The 22913-nt window shown below is 43.5% G+C and overlaps 1 protein-coding gene across 1 annotated transcript in view; it reads left to right on the top strand.

Moving 5' to 3' along the window:
• The window catches only part of TRAF1 (TNF receptor associated factor 1), a 58126-nt gene that overhangs the window by 21341 nt on the left and 13872 nt on the right, over positions 1 to 22913 (top strand). The window contains exons 4-7 of the mRNA XM_084650430.1: positions 3074 to 3295; positions 5570 to 5654; positions 16201 to 16299; positions 19324 to 19485. Of these exons, the coding sequence (XP_084506556.1) occupies positions 3074 to 3295; positions 5570 to 5654; positions 16201 to 16299; positions 19324 to 19485 (568 nt within the window). The remainder of the gene's footprint in view (positions 1 to 3073; positions 3296 to 5569; positions 5655 to 16200; positions 16300 to 19323; positions 19486 to 22913) is intronic.

Here is a 22913-nt window from a genome sequence, read left to right as displayed (position 1 = left end):
AACACTGGGGATCCCTGTGAACTCTCCCAGCACCCCCACATACTGCAGATCTATGTGAGGTCCCCCCCACGGAGATCCGGCTGAGGTTCATCCACCCACCCACGCTGCCACGCAGACACATTGGAGATTCCCTGTGAGCTACCCCCAGCCATCCACAAACATTGGGGATCCCTGTGACCTCCCCCAGCCATCCACACACATTGGGGATTCCTGTGAAGTTCACCCACCCCCACACACTGCCATCCACACACACTGGAGATCCCCTATGCATTTCTCCAGTCCCCACACAAACACTGCGGATCCCCTGTGAGCTCCCCAGGCCCCTCCCCACTGGGGAACCCTCTGAACTCCCCCAGCCCCCCACACACTGGGGATCCCTGTGAGCTCCCCCAACCCCTCCCCACCTTGGGGATCCTTGTGAGCACCCCCAAACCCTCCACCCACATTGGGGATCCCTGTGAGCCTCCCCAGCCCCCCACCATTACACACACCGGGGATCCCTGTGAGCTCCCCCAGCCCCCACACCGGGAATCCCTGTGAGGCCCCCCACCACCACACCGGGAATCCCCGTGAGCCCCCCCCAGCCCCCACTGGGGATCCCTGTGAGCTCCCCCAGCCCCCACACCAGGACTCCCCCCCCAGGATCCCTGAGAGCTCCCCAGCGCCCCCTCCCCCCCCCCGGCGATCCCTATGACTCCCCCCCGCCCCCCGGGGATTTCAGGCCCTGGCTCTGGTTTCTCTTTGTGGTTGAACAAAGAGCCGGCCTCGGCCTCGGCCTCGGCCTCTTGCTGCCGCCAGCTCCGACCCCGGGCTGCCGGGGGAGGGAAGTGCCGCAGCGGCAGGCGGCAGCTCAGACCGGGCCCCGGCCAGGGACAGCTGCGCGGCGGGCGGGCTCCCTGCAGCAGCCTGGGGCTCAGGTAAGGTGGCGGCCGGGCCGGGATCCCCGCCCCCTCCAGGCTGGGCTTGGGCGAGCGGGACTGCCTCGACCCCCCCACCCCCCGGGCCAGGGACCCCAGGGCCTCGCAGCCGAGCGCGGGCCAGAAATCTCGCCCCCCCCGATCTCCCCCATCGCGGGTCAGAGACTTCAGGACCCCCCGCTGTGCTCCCCCCGCCCCCCCCGGGCATGGGCCACCTCGACCCCCTGAGCCCCCACCACAGCCCATCCTGCTTCCCCAGCGCTCGGCCTCAGCCCTGCTGGGCCTGAGCTGGTTTGGGTTTAGCGGGCACAGGCCGGGGGGTGTCGGTGGCCTGCGATATCCGGGAGGCCAGGCTAGGTCTGGAGATCCCATTCCCTTCTGGCCTTCCGCTCTGTCGTCCCCCCTGGAAACACGTGTCTTCCGATAGGTCATTGCACAGAGAGAGAGGGAGAGCTGGCTTCCTCCTTACACTAAAGTCAGTAGGGGGTTTTTCAGGCCCACCGACTGAAATAATCCAGCCCATTCCCTATCAGGGAAAAGCCTTGTGCAGAACTTGTAAAGCCACCTTTATAGCATGTATAGGAGCCAATAATGGTTTCGGTTATACGTTCTTTAGGTAGTGCCTTTATCATATGAGACCCTGGGGGGAGGGAAATCGATGGAGGCTTTGGCCAACCACCCAATAATAATGTAGCTGGTATCCAGCAAAGGCAAGCCATTGACTTGGAGGTATTTGAGAATGTAACTAGCTGGCCTCCTTAGTAGTAGGTTCCAAAAACATCTTGGCTGAGTTAAACACTCCTGAATGCCCCTGTGTATTTTCTGACCACTGTTGGTGCAAGAATCTTCTTCTCTGCAGTTTCTACTATCTGGAACACCCTTCTTTTATTTCTCGAGCTTGTTGACTTTTCATCTTATTTCAAATCTTAACTGAAAATAACTTTTTGATGCCTAGGCCTGTTAGAATCTCCCTCCCTCTCTTAGGAGTTTTGTATTAATCTTTACTGATGTAACACATTTAGGGATACAATATGTATGCAAGGTACCACAGAGAAAAGAAAACAGTATAATCTTACAGCTGTTTACACAAGCAAAAGTCCCACTGAAGTCAGTGGAGACTTTCCTGCACAAGAATTACAGGATATCTAATCTAGGGCACTGATCACCACAGAAAAATGTGCAGCATGTCTAGAAGATGGCCTTATAATTGTACAGTATTATATTCCTCTAGGTTCCTGGCTGATCAGAGCCTGTGTGGGTTTTTAGGGCAGGAAAAAATTGCATTCTGTTCTCTGAGCTAACATGAACATTGATTCTGTTTTTTCAGATTATTAGTTAATAACAGTTTTCTGCTAATGTCACCATTGGTACCAGGACGGGTACTTCTGTGTTAGTGCTGTCATGAGAAAAATGTGATTTGTAAGGGTACAATTATGAATTATATTTGTTCAGGTTCTATATGTAATAAAACCCTGAATTTTCCAAATGGTTCTTGAGTCCTCCAGAGGCAGTGTTGGCCTGATTTTCACAGTGTCCATTAACTACAGAGGGAGAGCTGGAGGTGCTCAGCAAATCAGGCCCTATGTGTCTAGTGGCTAGAGCATGTCATTAGTTAGTGGACTTGTATTTTCCTGGCTTTGCCTCTATCTTCCTTTGTGACTGTGGGAAAGTCACTACACCTCTCTGTTCTGGAGTTTCCACATCTGTAAAATGCAATCATGGACAAGCTTTGGGTGAAATGGGAACTAGAGTTCTTGAGACTGGGGATTTACTCTACAGGAAATAATTCTGCTGTGCAATATTGACCAATGGTGGTATAGTTCTAAAAAGAACAGACATATTTACTTTGCCCTGAAAACAAACCTGAAAACTATGCAAAGCCCCTCAGCTTCCTCTTGATTATAATGTATCTGTTTTCATTTTGTGATTCAGGGGAATTTTAAATCTGTACAGTAATTTCCTGCTGGTACCTAGTCAAATCCCACCGTGACACTTAGTCACACATGTCAGCTACAGATTTAATTAAACCGATCGCTAGATTACTACACAAGGTTTGAAGTTGCCTTGTGGACTTTGATGCTCAATGTATTATTTCACATCTACCGGAGCGGGTGTCTGCTTGTTTCAGCAGTTAGTGTGTTCCACATCTTTCACAGCAGTTTACTTCAGATGGCTGAGAGGGCAGACAGAGTCTCTCCGGATGGCCCTGACTCATCTCCTGATGAAAACGAATTTCCCTTTGGTTATCCCACCAGCATCTGTGAGAATGTGCCCGATCACAAATACCTGTGTAGCAGCTGTAATAACGTCTTGAAGAAAGCCCAGCAAACACTATGCGGGCATAGATACTGCTCGGCTTGCCTGTCATGGGTTGTACGGTAAGTTCTTTCAACAGGGGACCACGTGATAATGCATTTCTGCCAAGAAGACCGAAAGATTTCAAGTGGCTGATTCTGTAGCTGCAAACCTAGTAGGATGATCTGTTGTGATAATCTACTAAATAGAGAGAAAGTGCTAGAGTAGAGTTTGAGAGTATCTGGGATGTTGATAGTAGTAATTTTATCATCCATGTATACTTCCTTACAGTGGGATTATTTTCAGGATGTATGTCTCTAGGCTTTGAGTGTGGTGTAGTGGTCAGGATTCCTAGCTTCTCCTCTTGGCTCTGCTGTTGTCTTGCTGTATAACCCTAGGCAAATTACCTCTCTATACTTCAAGTATCAGGGGGTAGCCGTGTAAGTCTGTATCCACAAAAACAATGAGGAGTCCGGTGGCACCTTAAAAACTAACAGATTGATTTGGGCATAAGCTTTTGTGGGTAAAAACCCCCACTTCTTCAGATGCATGGAGTGAAAATTACAGATAACAAGCATAAATATACTGGCACATAAAGAGAAGGGAGTGACCTTACAAGTGGAGAATCAGTAATGACAAGGCCAGTTCAGTCAGGGTGGATGTGGTCCACTCCCAATAAATTGATGAGGAGGTGTCAATACCAAGAGAGCGAAAATTGCTTTTGTAGTGAGCCAGCCACTCCCAGTCCCTATTCAAGCCCAAATTGATGATGTTAAATTTGCAAATGAATTGTAGCTCTGCAGTTTCTCTTTGAAGCCAGTTTCTATATTTCAGTTTCCCTTCCCAGTCTAAAAGGGAGAGCTCATAGGAAGGCTATTGTGAAGTGACTTTAATATGTGTAAAATGCTTTGCAATTCTTGGATGAGAGGTGCTATGGAAGTTTAAAATGTTATTATTTTAGAACATTATAAAGTGCACGATGTAAAATCTGGGTCAGTGCCCAGTGAGGAGCCAACCCTCAGAACAATCGCAGCCCTTTTGCTTGGAGATAGATGGATATTGTTCTTAATTGGTTAGCTGCTTCTCCCGTCTCCTCCTTAAGGGCTAGTCTACGCTGACAATGCTAAAGTGCTGCCGTGCCTTGTGTGGTCGTGGTGCAGTGCTGGGAGAGAGCTCTCTAAGCGCTCTAAGTAAACCACCTCCATGAGGGGCGCAGCTCCCAGTGCTGGTGCATTGTCCACTCTGGCGCTTTACAGCGCTGAAACTTGCTGCACTCGGGGGGGGGGGGGGGGAGCGTTTTACACCCATGAGCCAGAAAGTAGCAGTGCAGTAAATTGCCAGTGTGGACAAGCCTTAATTATATATCCTGATTAAACTGTAACAAAAAGCTGAGTCGGTCAGCCAGCCACATGTGACTGGCAGGTCAAAGCATTATGATGTAATGGCAGTTTACACAGAATGCATTTGGCCTACTAGGCTAAATTCTGTTTGCTCACACTGGTGTAAATCCAGAGTAACTGCTGCAGTCAGTGGAGTCACTCAGGACTTGCACTCCTGAAAGTAAGAACAGAATTTGCTCTGTGCGCTTATATCTTCTCATGACAACCTTGTAATGCAGCTGGAAACTGAACCAAGCTAACCTGCTGAGCTAATACATGACTCAGCTGGATGGTAATTGCAGCATCACAAAAGTGCTTACCTCTTCCTGAAAAGTGTTGTTTTTTCCCTTTAATTACACAAGTATAAATGCTAATTTAAGAAATATGTTAAATTAAAACCAAAACATTTTGTGGCAGTGTGATCCTTCCAACTGGAAAGTATGATGATGCCACTTTAGCGTTCACTCCAGCACCAGCTATGCCATTGTTGGGAGCACTGGGGCAGGGCAACACCATTGCCCTTCATGTGAACACACAATAGCCAGTTTTACAAGTCAACACAACAATGGTGGCCTGTGTGAATGAAGAGACGATTGAGCCCTGAGATATATCCTGGCAATTAAAAACCTAGCCACCTACCAGAGAAGAAAGGATATCACTTCTGTGTTAAAAGACTTCAGATTTCAGGTTATTGTACACTACATGGAGTTAGTGCCTACCTCACTGAGAGAAGCAGATTCCCAGCATTGCTGGCTTTGTAGAGCACAATAATCATGATGGTTCAGATTTTGCAGATAGATGCTTAAAAATTGTGGACTTTCAATGGGACCAAGATTTGGCCCTTTTACCATAAACTGGGTTGACCTTGAGCTGAAAGTCATACTTTTGTTGGTTTTTTTTTAATTTGTCATTCTTGAAACAGAGGCTCTCTTAACTACAGTTCACAAATAATTTTTTTTATTAATTTTTTTCCACCAGAAACAACAAAAACCCAGTTTGTCAGAAATGTAATGCAGAGGATCCTGGAACAGTAAATGAAGGAAGCTTACTGGCAGAAGAAAGGGTATGTAATCGTGTTTGTATTGATGTTTCATTTGTCTCTCTGGGCTAATGCTAGAGTCATTGAAGTATTATTTTTTAGAAGAGAGAACAGTAAAGAAAGTGATGGTAGCTCATTCCGCAGTTGTGCATATTAACCTAGATACCTTAACATCCTGGACGTTTCCTCAATTCTTGATCCAAAAAGCGTTTGGATGTCAGTAGCACCTTGTGAACTCCAGCAAGTTCTGCACCAAGAAGCCCTAAAATCTGCTGCACAGTTAACTTATTCTATGGGCATGAAATACCCTTCATTCCCATCTTCCCACTCCCAAACACACCACCTCAATTATTGTTGTTATTGCTTAACATCATATTTTGGTCACACCTACAGACCTCAGCCAGCTCAGTGCCCCATTGTGCTACGCACTGTACAAAAATGTATCCATGCCTTAACCAAAGCCAGCTGGGGAACAGAAGGAGGCCAAAATGTAGGTGGGAGACTAAACTTTATCTGGAGCTGATCCAGAACTCTGAAATGAACTCCCACAAGAACTAAGGACCATCACTTACCTCCCAACTCTCTGTTCCAAGTGCAAGGTGCCTTTCTTTCACCTGCCTTCTCTAATAAAAACACATAGCAACAGATATGTTTACATATGAAAAAAAAACAGTACCAAACCAAAACACACCAATGCATACGCTTCTCCCTCTGGGGAGAGGATGAGAACAAACCTCGCAGGACAGATGTTAGTTACGTTACCTAATACACTTCTGGAAGGCGGCTCAGATAATACGGTGAGGAGTGTGGTACAAGAACCTATATAGAAAAGAGTAGAATAGACAAGACTGGCTAGCTGTGTTGCCCGGAGAACACCGTGGGAGCCAGGGGGCCTGGAGAACATCACAAAAAACTCATTGTTGAAAGTAATCAGACAAAAATATTCACTGACAAATTTTCAGGGGGGGTTTAATTAAGAATATTTTTGATGATGAATATTTTCACTATATTTTGGGTTTTGGCTCCTGAAGTGTTCTCAGAACAGCTTGGCTCAGAATCTCCTTTCCCTCATGTGTCCCAGGGAGTTGGGGAGCTCTCAGCTGGCATCAGTGGTTCAACTCCTCAGATAACTGCTGCTGCACTATTCTCCATGGGGACCAGTTCACTCCCCTACACTGTGGCTACAAACTGGACCTTGGCTCTTTCTCCCAAACCCCCTACTCCCTGGTTTCATGGAACAGTGCAAGAAAGCATGCTTGGTAATCCAACTAAGTCTCCCTCGTGGAGAATGATGTGGATCAAAAGGCATCTGCAGCTAGGTCTCAGTGGGGAAAGGAAAAAGAAAACAAAGTACTGGGCACAAGGCACCCATAAAATGATAATTTTGAGATAAAATATTGAATTCTGTAGGATCTTGGGAAAATGTCCAATTCTGCAGCAAATCCGCAGAGCTACAGTATTGCAGAGTACCGGGGGCCCAGAGCCTAAGTACAAACAAAACCGTTTTGTACTGCTCACGATACTCATCAATTCTGTGAAAACCTCGGGATTTCTGTAGTGTGGGACTTCTATAAAACCGTTAGTGGGACTTTCTGTAAAACTGTAGGTGGGATGTGGTGACCAAGGCACCAGTCTTGTCAGCTGATCCACAGGGGCAGACCCTAACGCCTGCACAGAGGCCTGCGGAAGTTCAGTGGGGCTTCACACAGACTTGAGGACTCTGCTTGTGAATCAGCTTGCAGGGCTGGGGTTTGTAAACAGTGTGAATTTGTTAGTCTCTAAGGTGCCACAAGTACTCCTTTTCTTACTGTGAATAATAGACTCCTTAGCAGGTTTGCTCATTTGTCCCTTATCAAGGCCCTCCCCTCCACCTCTCCTGTGTCTTTGTCAGACTTTGCTCCCGCATACTATTAGTTTGCTTATGTGTGTGTATGTATGTATATAATATGAGAAATAAGTTTTCCACACAACAACAATAGCTTATTCCATGATCTGTTACTGAGGTAACCTTTGGCCTCCTGGGCTGATTCTTTGCCCCCTTTGTTTGATGACCCTCGGTGTGCTACAGCTAACTGAGAGGTACTGAGCAGCTGCATGATTTATTGAATTCAGCGGGAGGATCTGAGGGCATCCCCCTATACCCGCTGCCACCTCCTACACACTGCTACGCAGGGGGCTCGCCTGGCACAGGCTTCTACCCTGTGCCGTGGGTGCACATCCCCACCTGGCTCCCCCACATCATGCCCTCCTTTGCAGTATAACTGTAGTGATTCCACTCTATAGGGACCATCGGCAGCTGCATAGGAACCGGCTAGAGTTGACTGTAAAAGGCTTGGGCCAGATTTAGCTCTCATTTACACCCATGCAATATATGGTCATATGCTGGCTGGAAATAAGAATGTGGGGCCCAGTTCTCCAGCCAGATTCTTATTCTGAACACCGTTATCCTCAGTGCAGTCACAAGGGGGTAAATGAGAGCAGAATTGGACCCATCCCTGAAAAAAGTCATGGGGACTGGCACTGGTTAATTTTCCTTCTCTGAGTGGGTGTATTAAGATCCCCCTGATTTAGGTTTGAATTGCCTAAGTCCCGGGAAGAACTTTTATGATGTTGAAACAAGATCAAAAGTATTTAAAATACAAATGTGATTTTTTTTCTCTTGTTCTTTCCATGACTGGAGTTATAAAAGATGCAATGTTGGATTTCTTTTTCCAAAATTGTTTGTTAAATTAAAAACTTGATTTGGAAGGGACCCAGGCTAAGACATGAGACTCGTCTAAGCATTGTTAGGGGGGTTTTTTAAGTAATTTCAGAATATCATTTGTGTTTGCATCCTCTGGCATGGAACTGACTGCTCTGTAAATTACACGTTAGCAGGATGTTTGATTTTTTGAGAATGTGACAACAGAGATCCAGTGACATCTGTTCCTCTCCATCAAGTAGCAACTGTTAAAAGGTCTATAAGCCTTCCATTTTTCTTGTGCAGAGAATGCAGAGAAAATATGGTCCCTGTGTGTTTTATCTGAATGATGCCAGGAAGCATCCAATAGCCTATGTATTTTTAAAGTTATATATACCCCTGAGATTTTAATATTACTGCTTTTTCTTTTCCCCTTCACTTTGTCTCCCAACTGTTAAACCATAAAAGGCGTTTTCCAATGTGACAGGTATATCAGATGGTTAAGAGATTTATGGAATAAGTAAGATGATAGGATAGGTTACTTTTTAATAAAATTTGACTTTATATAAAATGGGGACACAAGCCTGAACAGTATCTTGCGGGGATTTCCCACAGCAATAAGAGTTTTCCCTCTTAAGATTTTGGTTTAGTCTAGTGGTTCTCAACCTATTTAGTGTTAGCTGGGCCACAGGTTGAGAAACACATTGCCCCCCACCTAAACCCCTGCACAAACCCTATGCTCAGTGCCCTCCACCCAGAGACCCCTCCACAGAGTGGGGCCAAGTGCGGAGAGCTGGGCATGCGGCGGGGGGCAGGGACCCCGACCCTGGACCCTGCTGCATGGAGACTCTGACCCCGACCCCCACCGTGCTGGGGTAGGGGGCAGCCAGGACCCTGACCGTGGACCCCACCAGGACCCCGGACCCCACTGTATGGTGCCAGGCGGTAGCCGGCTGCCTGGATCCCGGACCTCGCCACAGAGGCTGTGGGGCATCCAGGACCTTATCCCCAGACCGTACCAGGACCCTGAGCCCTGGTGTGTGGGCCGGGAAGCAGCCAGCTGCCCAGACCCTGCCGCAGGGGGCTGGGCAGTAGATGGCTGCCCAGACCCTGAGCCCTGCTGCCAGCCAGCTGCCCAGATTCTGAGACCTGTGGGCTGGGCGGCAGCCGGCTGCCTGGACTCCAGACCCTGCTACAGGGGGGCTGGGGAGCAGCCAGGATCCTACCCCAACGACCCGCTGGGACCCCATTGTGGGAGGCCGGGCGCAGCCAGGACCCTGCCCCTTGAACCTGCTGAGCGTGACCCATAGAATAAGTCCAGGATTTTGGTTTGGACTCATTGCAGAAAAGAGAACAACTGTGACATTTGGCTCTGGATCAGAACTTCCTCCAAGTTCTGAGGTATATTCGGGTCTGGGGCAGGTTGCTTCAGGCCTGACTTTCCTTCTCTTAAGAAGGAAGTTATCCCTTATGCAGAATATGGTGGGTATTTTGGCCTTGTGGTATCCCCCTCCACAGCGCCCTCCACCCTTAGTGAATAGTTTTATTCGCTTTTCAATATATTTGGTTTTCATAAATGTGAATGCTTGAGATGAAAGAGCTGTCAAGGCAATTAAGAGCTTTTGCTGCGGAATTAGAGTCAAACCAAAGATTTAGTGCAATTTAAGGGTCTGAACATTATTGCTGTCAGTTGGCCAGAATGATAGAGAAGAGATGGTTAACCATAATATAATGAAATAGAGAGAGAGGATACTGTTTCTCTCTCCTTGGACTTGATTCAAAGCCCCGTGATGTCAATGGGAATCTTTTCATTTACTTCATTGGGCTCTGGATCAGGCCCTTTTGTGAGGGTGGGGAAGTTCTGTGTTGGTGTTGCTGTTGAAAGACTTTCCATTGATGTTCTGGGGGGCGAGAGCTAGTGGTTCAAGTGAATGATCATTTGAGGGAGTGGCCTGGGTGGAAAAAGAAGAGGTGAGAACCCCCTGCTCTTTGCAGTTCTTTCACTCACAGCTTCTTTACTTGAGCTGTGTCCATAATGATTAACAAATGTGAGAGTGAAACAGAAAGCACAAAGGACACACATGCCATTAGAGAAACCCATGTGTCACCAGGACTGTCCCTCTGAAGTTAGATACATTTATAATAATCTGTTCTGTAATGCCAGGAAATTCTGAAGTTGTGTTTTTTGTTGTTGTTTTTTTTTTTTTTTGACGTAGTAAAAAATCCACAGTGGGGTTGTTAACCTGCTTTTTCTTTTCTTTGGTTTTGGTCATTTTCCAGCTATGCACTAGACTGAAAGACTTCAGTAGCCAGTGCTGGTTGATTCAGAGAAGTAACTATATTGAATTGCACTGTACTGTAATATTGAATTAAAATCTACATTAAGCAACTGGGGCCAAATTCTGCACTCATTCACACCTGTGCAATTCAGACGATTGCTTTAAATATATGCAACTACAGCTTGTATATAGAACTTCTGTTGAGGGTGGCATGGCCTAGAGGGCTGAGTATGGGACTGGGAGCCAGGAACTCTTGAATTCTGACTTCATTTTTGACAATAACTTGATCAGTGCCCTTGTGCAAGTAAAATGGGGATACTCGTATTTATGTATCTTTGGGTGTGGTTTGATGGTTTATTAGTCAATGTAAAATGCTTTGAAAATGAAAAACACTATAAATGGTAAGTGTTACTATTGAAAAACTATGTTCTTAAGAACTTGGACATACAGTTTGCAAACTATCATCTTTTTATAAAATATAGACTGGATTATGTATTACAAGCAGACTGAAAACTGTCCAGTAAGCATCTATTTTTAAATGTACAGACAAAGGTACAAGTGTTCTCGTTTTTCTAGTTTTTTTTTTTCATGGAATAGATTCCACTGAGGCTTTTATTTTTAGTTCTGTTTCCAAGCAATGGCTGATTTCCATACCACTACAGGACAATTTATGACATCAATGCAACACAGACCCAAGCACAGACTGCTTCTCTTGCTTAAATACATGTACGTGTAAGAACATATACCAGACAAGTAAGGTCAAAACAAACAGCATGAAATCTGTTTGTTCAACAAAATGCAAAAATCCCTATATCCCGATAAATGATTTTTTTTGCCTTACTGGAACTCCTGAATATTTAAAAGACTGTGACTATTTGTTAACTAATTAATGTCATTTTCAAGGAGGAAGTTGTTGAAAGGTTGCTTGTACTGATTAAATCCACTCATTTCCCCCCATTTATAAAGTTTGGTTTGTCTTTATAAAAGCCTGACATTGCAAGGTTCAGTAATAATATAACCAATAGTCTACCAAAGAAAATATAACTAATTAATCAGATAATTACAGTTATGAGGACACTGTTCATCCAAGAGACATGGAACAGCCATGCCAGAAAGCATCCGTCTTCCATTAAGTCTGGAATCCTGTTTCCAACCACAGCTAATGCTATATGCTTCAGAGACAAAGTGTAAAACACCCATCATAAGCCTAATTGCACTGCTCTTTTCCAAAAGGGAGAATTCCTTCCAACCCCAGCTAGTGGTCATTTTATGCCTTGAAGCATAAAGATTTTTAGTGTAAATGTTCTAGAGCAAGTAACTAAGAGTTACAATTTCTGAGTTCTGTTTCTAGGTCTACTGTTGACTGACTGACTGACCCTGGCTAAGTCACAAAAATTCCTGATGCTCCACAATACCCATCTGTAAAAATGCTAGACCCAGGGGTGCTAGCTAGTCTTGATGTAATTTTGCCCAAGGAACTGAAACATCAGAGGAAGCAAGAAAATATCTCTCTACTCCTTTGCAGAAGTTATAAGTGGAAGCAGAGGCAGAAAATAATTCTCTAGACGATGTGCCATTGAGCAATATTAACAAGCTTGGAACCCGATTCTGCAGCCTTACTCAAGTGAATAGTCTCATTTACTTGAATGAGGTACATGCATGAGCAGTGGTTGCAGGATTGGGTCCTACTTTGCCAGTTATATCATCATCATCATCATCATCATCAAAGTGTCATAAATCAACTGCATTAGTGAAAAGGGATGTCGGAACAGGAACCATTTCAGATTTTTGTTTCAAGCTTATAAATAGTTCCCCTTCCCCTCCACAACAAAAAGACCATGAAAGCTGATAATGGGTCTCTACCTGCAGCTCAGAGATTAACGCTGTCAGTGTTTGCCTTTTAGGGAAGCTTGCTGGATAAGGTGAAGAGTCTGCAAAGAGAAAAAGGAACTGAATATGATTGCAGTCTAAAAATACTTTATATGTAAAATAATATAAATGGATTTTTTTTCTAAAATGAAAGGACTCAAATAATTTTACGGTTTACTGATATTTTAAGGATGTTTTCAACTTCTGACAATGCATTGCTGGTATATTAATCATTACAAAGATCTATATGTAAATGAGTCTCACAACTAAAGGATGACCCAACACTCTCACAAATCTTGGGAGACAGGCCAGTCCTTGCCTACAGACAGCCCCGCAACCTGAAGCAAATACTCACCAACAACCACATACCACACAACAGAACCACTAACCCAGGAACTTATCCTTGCAACAAAGCCCGTTGCCAACTGTGCCCACATATCTATTCAGGGGACACCATCACAGGGCCTAATAACATCAGCCACACTATCAGAGGCTCGTTCACCTGCACATCCACCAATGTGATATATGCCATCATGTGCCAGCAATGCCCCTCTGCCATGTACATTGGTCAAACTGGACAGTCTCTACGTAAAAGAATAAATGGACACAAATCAGATGTCAAGAATTGTAACATTCATAAACCAGTCGGAGAACACTTCAATCTCTCTGGTCACGCGATCACAGACATGAAGGTCGCTATCTTAAAACAAAAAAACTTCAAATCCAGACTCCAGCGAGAAACTGCTGAATTGGAATTCATTTGCAAATTGGATACTATTAATTTAGGCTTAAATAGAGACTTGGAGTGGCTAAGTCATTATGCAAGGTAGCCTGTTTCCTCTTGTTTTTTCCTACCCCCCCCCCCCCCAGATGTTCTGGTTTAACTTGGATTTTAACTTGAAGAGTGGTCAGTTTGGATGAGCTATTACCAGCAGGAGAGTGAGTTTGTGTGTGTATGGGGGTGGGGGGATGTGAGAACCTGGATTTATGCAGGAAATAGCCCAGCTTGATTGTCATGCACATTGTGTAAAGAGTTGTCACTTTGGATGGGCTATCACCAGCAGGAGAGTGAATTTGTGTGGGGGGGTGGAGGGTGAGAAAACCTGGATTTGTGCTGGAAATCACTTTAGATAAGCTATTACCAGCAGGACAGTGGGGTGGGAATAGGTATTGTTTCATATTCTCTGTGTATATATAAAGCCTGCTGCAGTTTCCACGATATGCATCTGAGGAAATGAGCTGTAGCTCACGAAAGCTTATGCTCTAATAAATTGGTTAGTCTCTAAGGTGCCACAAGTCCTCCTTTTCTTTTTGCGAATACAGACTAACACGGCTGCTACTCTGAAACCAGTCTCACAACAGTAATTCGGGTTTCAGAGTAGCAGCTGTGTTAGTCTGTATCCGCAAAAAGAACAGTCTCTAAGGTGCCACAAGTACTCTTGCTCTTCTTACAACAGTAATTGTTACTATTCGATGAAATTGACTATAGTTCTTTAACATTGGTTTGACCTGTATAGACAGAACTAAACCATCTTATCTTCTTCTTACATGGCATCTCCATTACTGGAGGTTTGCAGCCATGGTAGCCCATTCTGTAGGATCCTCTGCTAATCGTATTGTAGGTGACTAGACCTTTTGATCTACCCAGGTTACCACCTCATCCATCCCAGGTCATCTTTTTCTGCCTCATGTTCTTCTGCGGTCAGCTTTCTCTTCCAGTGCCTGTAAACATGCATTGCCCACTGAACCTCTTAAAATGTGCCCTGCAAATCAAATCTTTCTTTTAATAAAATCTCTAACTGGTGTTTGATGAGTTCAAGTAATCTCCAATACTTTTTTTCGGTTACGTGAGCTATCCATTATATTTTCAGAATTTTCACCATAATTCAAAGGATTGTAGTTTATCATTGATTGTTTGAATGTCCATGTTTCACAGCCGTAATTTAACACAGACCATCACACAGACCAAATGTACCTGTAAGTTCTTAAGAGTTGGAATGTAGTCTTCAGATTTATGTCCTTTCTCATCAGATATTTATTCTTCCAGAATATCTCTTTCACTATTCTTGCACTATTCTTGCTATGCTAGCTATCTCTTGCTATTCTGGTGCTGACTTCAATATTCCCTCTTTTGTAATGATACCTGTCTTATAACCAGTCTAAAAAGACGTTGTGTAAGGACCGTGTTTTTTAAAAACGGGTTATAACACAGCTTGGACAGTACAATTACAGCATGAAAACCAATTGCTACAGTATAAGGGATGAGCCCCTCAGTATTTTCCCTTTTCCACAGTTTCTTGACATTTCAGTCTTACAGCCCAGATCTCTTCAGTTCATTTTGAACTGGTGACTTTTTGCTTCTAATTGGTGTACCAAATGAGCAAATAATTTTGTTCCCTGGGCTCATGGATAATGCACAGGTTAGCACTTTGTTATTGCTATATTGTTTTCTAAGGATCTTTCCAAAGGGAAGAGGTGAAGGCCCTGTTCTTGGGTTAATTAAACCTGGACACCATAGAGGAAGTGAGCTGTAGCTCACGAAAGCTTATGCTCTAATAAATTGGTTAGTCTCTAAGGTGCCACAAGTCCTCCTTTTCTTTTTGCGAATACAGACTAACACGGCTGCTACTCTGAAACCTGTTTGAAAATAGTGATCAAGAGGGAAGAAGTAGATGAACTGGTGCCACTTTTCCTTCTCTGTCTCTTAGTGAGGTTGTAGGCTGACAGGAGTAATTTTTTTCTAGAAAGCAGGGAAAGCCTCTTATTATTCTCAGTACAGTGATGAGCTGTTTCATTTGTGCACTCCCTTCCCTGGATTTTCCACATTTTGATCTGTGGGGAATCTGCAGTCTTCCAGGCATTGTGTTCCTAATACTTGTTGAAACTCTTTCATAGAATCTCAGGGTTGGAAGGGACCTCAGGAGGTCATCTAGTCCAACCCCCTGCTCAAAGCAGGACTCATCCCCAATTTTTGCCCCAGATTCCTAAATGGCCCCCTCAAGCATTGAACTCACAACCCTGGGTTGAGCAGGCTAATGCTCAAACCACTGAGCTACTCTGTTCTACTGTGGCTATTTTGCTTGTGCAAGATGTGATATTAAAAGGCTGCAATGATTCATGTTTTATTTATTTATTGCATGGTTCTTCACAGTTAATGCAAGAAAATACTGTATAGTGCTGGAAAAAATGCATGTGTATGGTTTGGATTTCTCTAGGACACTAGGCAAACTAAATGGAAACAGCCTGAGTTTGAGAGGGTGTACCCCCTCCTGCTCCTCATTCAGGTTGAGTCTTAAATCCTCTCTGCAGCAGGTAAAAGAGGTGTTAATGACCCCAATAATTAAATGCATACATTAGAGTGGCATGAGGCAGGGCCCTCTATAGTTAAGGTTCGATCAGCACATTCTTTGCATACACCTGTTTTCAGGTTTCTGAGTAAGAAAAAACTTTATACTGAAAGTTTTCACTGGGAAGGGCACATTTTTATTTTTAATAAATTAAAATCACCTCAAATCATTTAATTTTTGAGCTATAAGAAACAAATAATAGAATTTCACAATCCTTTGGGCTTTTCCTATATACTCGTTAAACTAAATAATATTTTTGCAGAAGATTAAACGTAAAAGAAAAAAAATCAAGGTTTATGAAGGTATAAAGTTCCAGCCTGTTCCCATCTTATAGCTGCTGTTTGGATCATTTTATTGACCAGTGTTTGACTGCCCATCTTGTTGTTAATTTCCAGGCTTTCAGTGATGCTGCCATTAATAAAGAGATTTCTGAATTCAAAGTGCACTGTGGGACCCGTGGATGCAGTTGGTCTGGTATCATGAAAAATTTTGAAGTAAGTTTAAAGATGACAGTTTCATCTTCCATATTGTGTCTCATAAGTGTGCAGTGGGGTTTTGCTAGTGGGGATGAACGTTGTGTCAGGGAGGCATGTTCCTGTGATGTTAGAAAAACATGGGGATTTAGGACCCGATTCTGCAGTCCATCCTTATTCAGCAAAGCACTTACGTACATGAATAAATGTGTGTGTCTTAAGCACATGCTTGAGACCTGTATTGGGGTCACAAAGAGAATGAAGCAAGCTCTTTAGCTGGTGTAAGTCAGTGAAGCTTCATTGAAGCTCAAAAGAGTTATAGTAATTTATACCCACTGAGGATTTGATCCAGTGATGAATGAAAGTCAGTGAAAATTTCCCATTGATGTCAATGGGGTTTAGATCAGACCCAACATGTTTTGAATGATGGTGAAGCGTACATTATAAAAATGCATGTGTGTGTGTTTGTGTAGCGGTGTCTGTTCCAGGACATTAGAGAGACAAAGTGGGTGAGGTAATACATTCACCTGGAATGGTCCCTTGAAATATGTGTTAACTACTTACGCTAAACAATATGTTCCACCTTGTGTTTGGCAGTCACACTCTGAATGAGTTTTGCAGATCTGAAGAAGAGTTCTGTGTGGCTTGAAAGCTTATCTCTCTCCCCAACAGAAGTTGGTCCAACAAAAGACATGACTCCACCCACCTTGTCTCTCTAAAAATGCGTGTGTCAGCTGTAGGTTTTCCAGTAGGTTTGAGTATAACATTATGGGCAAGGACCTTGTAAGTAACCCTCAATGAAGCCCATAATACCCTGATCTCCAAACTATTATTAGGAGCAATGTGCTTCCTATGTTTTTGTAAGAAAAATAAATCTCCCAGAGTAATATTTGGGAGGCAATGCTTATGGGGATATTGGCACAACAAGGGAAACAGAAAATAGACTTAGAAAGAAAAACATAGCTGTCTGACTCCTGTTTATTTTGAATGTTACAGTCTTTCTTTAAATACTCATGTGAAATGATAAAGGTGAAATAGACAGACAGTGTTTCAGAATCTGCTACATGTACAACAATCATAAAAGAAAATTCAAGCCAATATGTAAATAGCACAGAGGGGGCTGACCCTCTCTGCATAATCTTGAGGACAAAAGAGGGCTTCGTAGTTAAATGGAGCTGTAGCTAACGGCCTCTTTCCATCCAGTTTAGAAGTGGAATGTGGTGTGCAGTCAGTCTCTGTATATGAGGAGCTGCAGAGATGCTGCTGTCATATCTTTCCTTTATTTGCTAATTTTGCACACATTTTCCATTTGTCTGTTCTCCTTTAAAGAAAACTCTACCCCGTTTTGCTCAGTGCCATAGTTCTGAGAGTTCAAAAGGTGCCAGGACCTCTCTCAGCACGAATACACCGAAAAATGAATTTGAAAACAAGGCATGTGATTAAAATTGACATTTCTGAGTTCACTGCTGGAACAGTTATCTTGCTTTAAAAAAAAAAAATCATTTGTGACATGGTCAGTGTGAGAGCCTCAGTGAAAGAGACTGTAATAAACTAGTTTTACTCCTGCTTCAACGCTTGATGAAGTATCAGGAAAATAAGGTGTAAGGCCCAATTCCGTGAGGTGCTGAGCACATCTAGGGATGTGTTGAGTGTGCCAACTTCCTCTGGAGTCACTGGTACCTTATCGGACTGGGCCATAATGTCTAGACAATAAACGTTTTGTATAAGTATGGAACATTTAGGGCCAGATTCTCTGTTGGTAGAAATCAGCATAGTTCCTTTGACATCAATAAAGCTACACTGATTTACATCAGAGGAGGATCTGGCTCTAAAAAGTTTTTGATTTAGACAATTAAACCAGGTTGATTGTAAATTAAAAAACACTCGATTGTTTTAAAGCTGAGCAGCATTACAGGATTTTATAGAGACCTTGGCACAAGGCCCCTTATAAATTATTGTTATTCTCCATTATAATTACTGAAAGTTCCAGTAGTTCAAACTATTTATATTGTAGACGTAAATCTTCTACTCTGCACCCTTTTCCTCCATGCATTGCGATTGTTGCAGTGAGGTGTTATAATCAGGGTAATGTTAAAGGGACGCTGTTGATCACATTTGGCCTCAAAATTTAGATTTTTGTAAAATAAGTTTTTACAGAACTTCAGGACAGTAGAAATGTTTCCATTATATTTTGTAAACAATTAAATATTCCCCTATAGACAACAATTAAATAGACTTCATTGATTTTCATTGTATGAGCTGAGAGAAGTGCAAATAGTGATAAATAAACTCAATTTAAGAATTCTTTTGAACGCCGTTACGAACCATGACCAAGTTGTGTACTGGAGGCTGTGACAGGATGTCCTTTCATGTACCCTGCATAGAGGGATAGGGATATTCTGCTGGCTCATCTTGCCATCCAGAACAGTTTGATCTGATTATTGCTCATTTGCTCTCTGACCAGAGAAGATAAAAGTCAGGGAGTCTCTAAGGCAAGGAGATAGGCTGGTGCTGAGACAAAGGAAGACCCTTAAAAGCCAGCTCAGGAGAGAGCTCACACTCAACTTTGTGTGTGTTGTTTTAAATTAAGAATAAAACAAAGCCCCAGGAACGAGGTGAGTTTTGGACATTAACCTGGCTGTGACTATGGAGCTGGACACACTCATGCAAGCTACAGTATTAGTGTCGCCATAGTAGCACGGGCAGTGGGGAGTGGTGGCCATGGACTAGCTGCCCTGAGTAGGGATCCAAGGGGTCCGGGTGAGGTTTGTGCTGGGGGTGTCTAGCCTGTGCTGCTGCCACCCCTGATACCGTGGCTACACCTCTATTTTTAGTGCACTAGCTCAATAAGAACTAGTACGAGTACATCAGCTTAAGCCGGGAATCACACTCCCAGTTCTGTGTGTCAGACAATGGGGTGGGGAATTTGCCTATTCACAGAGGGCACATGGTGCAAAGAAGATTCATGCAGGCAGAATGGAGGACATTTGTAGACACACGTATCTGTGCAGGGTTACATCTTGGTTTATAACTTTCAACTTTCAGGACCATCAGAGCCTATGTGAATATGCTTTAATCCCTTGCCATACTGGCTGTGGACAAATGGTGATGAGAAAGAAACTTGCAGATCATTTGGAGAATGGATGTGTTAATAACATGACCGCATGCCAGAAATGTAAACGGAGGTTATCCAGTAACGAGTACCAAGTAAGAAGATTTATTTGGCTTAAAACAAAATAAGGGTTTTATAATCGTATCTAGAATATTCCACAGCTTTCACAGCTGTCTGATTAAATATTTCCTCCTTGTTTCGTTAAAGTTATGTAGCCGGAGAATGTTTCATTTTTCTGACTTTGCTAACTTTTCAACTGCAGTGTAATGTTCCATGATGCATTTGCTGGAAAAACAGGAGGGTGTATTTGACCATCCTTACGCGGTGTTACGAGAAAGAGAGAAACTGTGTGTGCACATTTCAGTTGGGGGGAGGGCAGCACTTCTTGCCATGCTCTAGCTCCCCTTCCTACCAGCACACCTTAGTGTGAAGAGGATAAGAAATGCAGCCAGAAAACCACAGAAAGATCCAGAATTTAGATTTTTTTTTAACTTAATTCAAAATTGGCCAATAAATTAGCAAGTTTGTATAGCAGATTTTATTCAGACAATATTTATACTAGATGCCATGAGCTTTAACTTTATTTTGGGGAAGTTCTATGGCCTGCCTTATACAGGAGGTCACACTCGATCATCACAATGGTCCCCTCTGGCCTTGGAATCTACTAACTTTCCAAATCAACGGTATCTGTGGATCCCAGGCAGAGCCCAATGCAGTGACTACATTGTAAATTCATTCTGAAATCTCTCTCTTATCTGTAGCATTTAGGACTCTTCAGGCATATTTAATTTTGTTTATATGTTTACATTATGCTTATCACTGTTGTAATTGAGGACCTTTCAATACATATAAAATGAAGACCCCCCACCAGATGTGTCTCTCTAAAGTCAGTCCAGGTTAAAAAACAAAACCCAACAAAAACTTCCCTGCCCCAATGGTAACTGATCATTTGTTTTCTTTGATTACTGTGCCAGGTCCATGCAGGTTGCTATCACTCTAATTTAAATGCATTTCTCACTTCCTGCTTAGAATTTCTTACAAGAGGGCAACCTTATATCAGACCCGTAACTAATTCTTTATTCTAAAAAATTATCCCAGTGCCTTTGATTCCATCCTTTTTGTGTGTGCACCACAGTACAGTAGGTTGTGCTGATGGGGGTGGCCTAAGGACAATACACTAGCTGATATATAGTACACTGTGTGGCTGAAGGCAGAAACAGCGTAGCTGGGTGGAGTTAAAGGGATGGGAAGATAGTTGCTGATCTATACAGATAGCTTAGCTGGTACACATCTTATCATCGTCTTTTTAATTGTAAAAGTTCATGATAAAACTCCTAAGCCAAAAGCAGTAGCAGGATATATAAGAACTGTCATACCTCTATCATTGCTAAAGCTGCAGTAACTGTTTTGATTTGCGTTGAAAGTTCTCAAAATGTAGTTCAGTTCTCTAGCTGTAGACTCTGTGATCTCTTAGCCTGCGGACTAGGGATGCTGCAGAGGCTGCACTCAGCTTGCAGGTTGGGATGGAGGACTGAAAAGTGTTGACCCTCCAGGTGGTTTAAGGAGAATCATTGTCCGGCTAGGAATTACATCCTGGAAGGACGGCCATTTCGACAGAGATGGTGGGAGAGTTGTAATGTGGAAGGCTCCAACAGGATAGTGAGGGGAAAAATAACGATGGGCATGTTTCCATGTCACATTTGTCACTAATTGCTCGCCGCCTTTGCAGTTTTGCCAAGAACTGAACAGGTTATGGAGACTCAACTCCCCTCTCATTTCTATGGAAGTGGTCTCTCCGTAGCAGGAATGAGGCACACTCGCTGGGAAAGATTGTGTAGGAAGCTTGCACAGCTGCTGCTCGTTTTTCACCAGTTCCGTGGCGGAGGGGAGGGAGGGGAGATGGGAGAGGGAATAGCTGACTTCAGCCTGCTGGGCTGTCAAACAGGCACTTTCTACCACTAGTATGTCAGTGAGTGTTTCAAAAAGAGCAAACAACTGAAAGTGGAAACATCTAACCACTTTAACCCTTCTGAAAGTGCAGGAGGCATACTGACACTCTGTTACCTGGAGAGAGAGGTCTGAGCACGGTGTTTTGATTCACCTTGCTCCTCTCTTCAGATGTGTGTGATACAGTAGCTTTGCCTTCAGAGGTTATTTGGTTTCTTTTTTCCCATGGTGAAGAATTGTTTTCATTTCCTTCGTCCTGTTTAATCTGTTGTCTAATACGGTTCTTTTGTTAGGAAATCTTGGCAACCTGGTAGGGAGACTGGCCTTGAAATGTTGCCTTCCATGTATCAGTAGTTCCCGTATTCCATTTCGCAAGTATGTAATCTATGCGAAGAAGCTGTTTGCATCTCTTTTATTTTCATAACCGGGAGTATTTTCCACTGAAAACAATTTCAGTGCAGCTGGAATCAATTTTTTACCCTAATTGACAACAGGGAATATAAAATAGGAGCTCCTCTGCCTAGTCTAATGCAGGTCAGTAGCAACCAAACGTTGCTACCATTTGCTGATTCCTTGGTGGCCTATATGAAGTGAGTTTAATACCCTTAACCCTAGCACAAAAAATGCCTTCCCAAATGACAACCTCTTTGTCAGTTTCAGCAAAGAACTCAAGGAATGAATGAGCTCTGGAGACTGGAATGCCTTCTCAGCTTGGGAGAGATGGTCCCAACAGGGCCAGGGAGTTGGTACATAGGCAGGTCAGGGTGTGGACACTTGTTCAGCCACCACCTGTGCTTTGCTTGTTCTGTGAATAGCGTGTCCCAGTCTCCACAGCAGACACCAGCTCAACACTCCATGAATCCTGGTTTAAAAGATTAAAAGGGGAGTGGGGAAGAGAGAGGGATGCTCTGCTTCTCCGCTGCTTCAGAGCCTCTGCTTGAGGTTGTGAGCCACTTGCCATGTGTGGAGGGAAGAGTTGCAAAGAGATTTGTGTTCTGCCAACCCTGCTCTCAACAATGTGTAATTGTCCTAATGCATTATGGGTGTTTTTCATCTGTCCTGAATATGAGGTGAGAAGACTAGACAGAATAGACCCATGATCTGATCTACGGTAGCAAATCCCTTCCGATTTCCATCACCTCTATCTGTTACTGGAATGATGGAGACAGTATTTGTGATCTGGCTACAGACCAGTCCTGTGGGAAATCATGTTTGCTGTACCATGTCGTGAACCAGGTTCATTTGCTTTTTGAAAGCCTGTTTAATGCTTATAAAATTGTAATTTCACAGATTATATGATCTGATTAGCTAAATTTGAGGCTATTGGTATGCTAGCTCTGTTTATGTGCCCAAACTTCATTTACCCAGAATACTCTAGGAGCAAATAGAAAACCCTATCAGATACGTGACTTTCTCCTCTGTATAATTCTTAGCATCCAGATTCAGCATGTTTCAGACTTGTGTTAATGGCAGTTTTTATATGTCAATCTTACGTTCATTTGATTTTGGGTTCCACCATATCAAAAAAGAAACGGAAAAGGACAAAGTTGCATGAACAAACAGACTAGGATAAAGA

The sequence above is a fragment of the Lepidochelys olivacea genome (genome assembly GCF_965140295.1).
Source record: "Lepidochelys olivacea isolate rLepOli2 genome assembly, chromosome: 16".
Classification (NCBI taxonomy): domain Eukaryota; kingdom Metazoa; phylum Chordata; order Testudines; family Cheloniidae; genus Lepidochelys; species Lepidochelys olivacea.
Note: the sequence above shows the minus strand (reverse complement) of the source record. Positions and strands in the feature narration are given on the sequence as shown.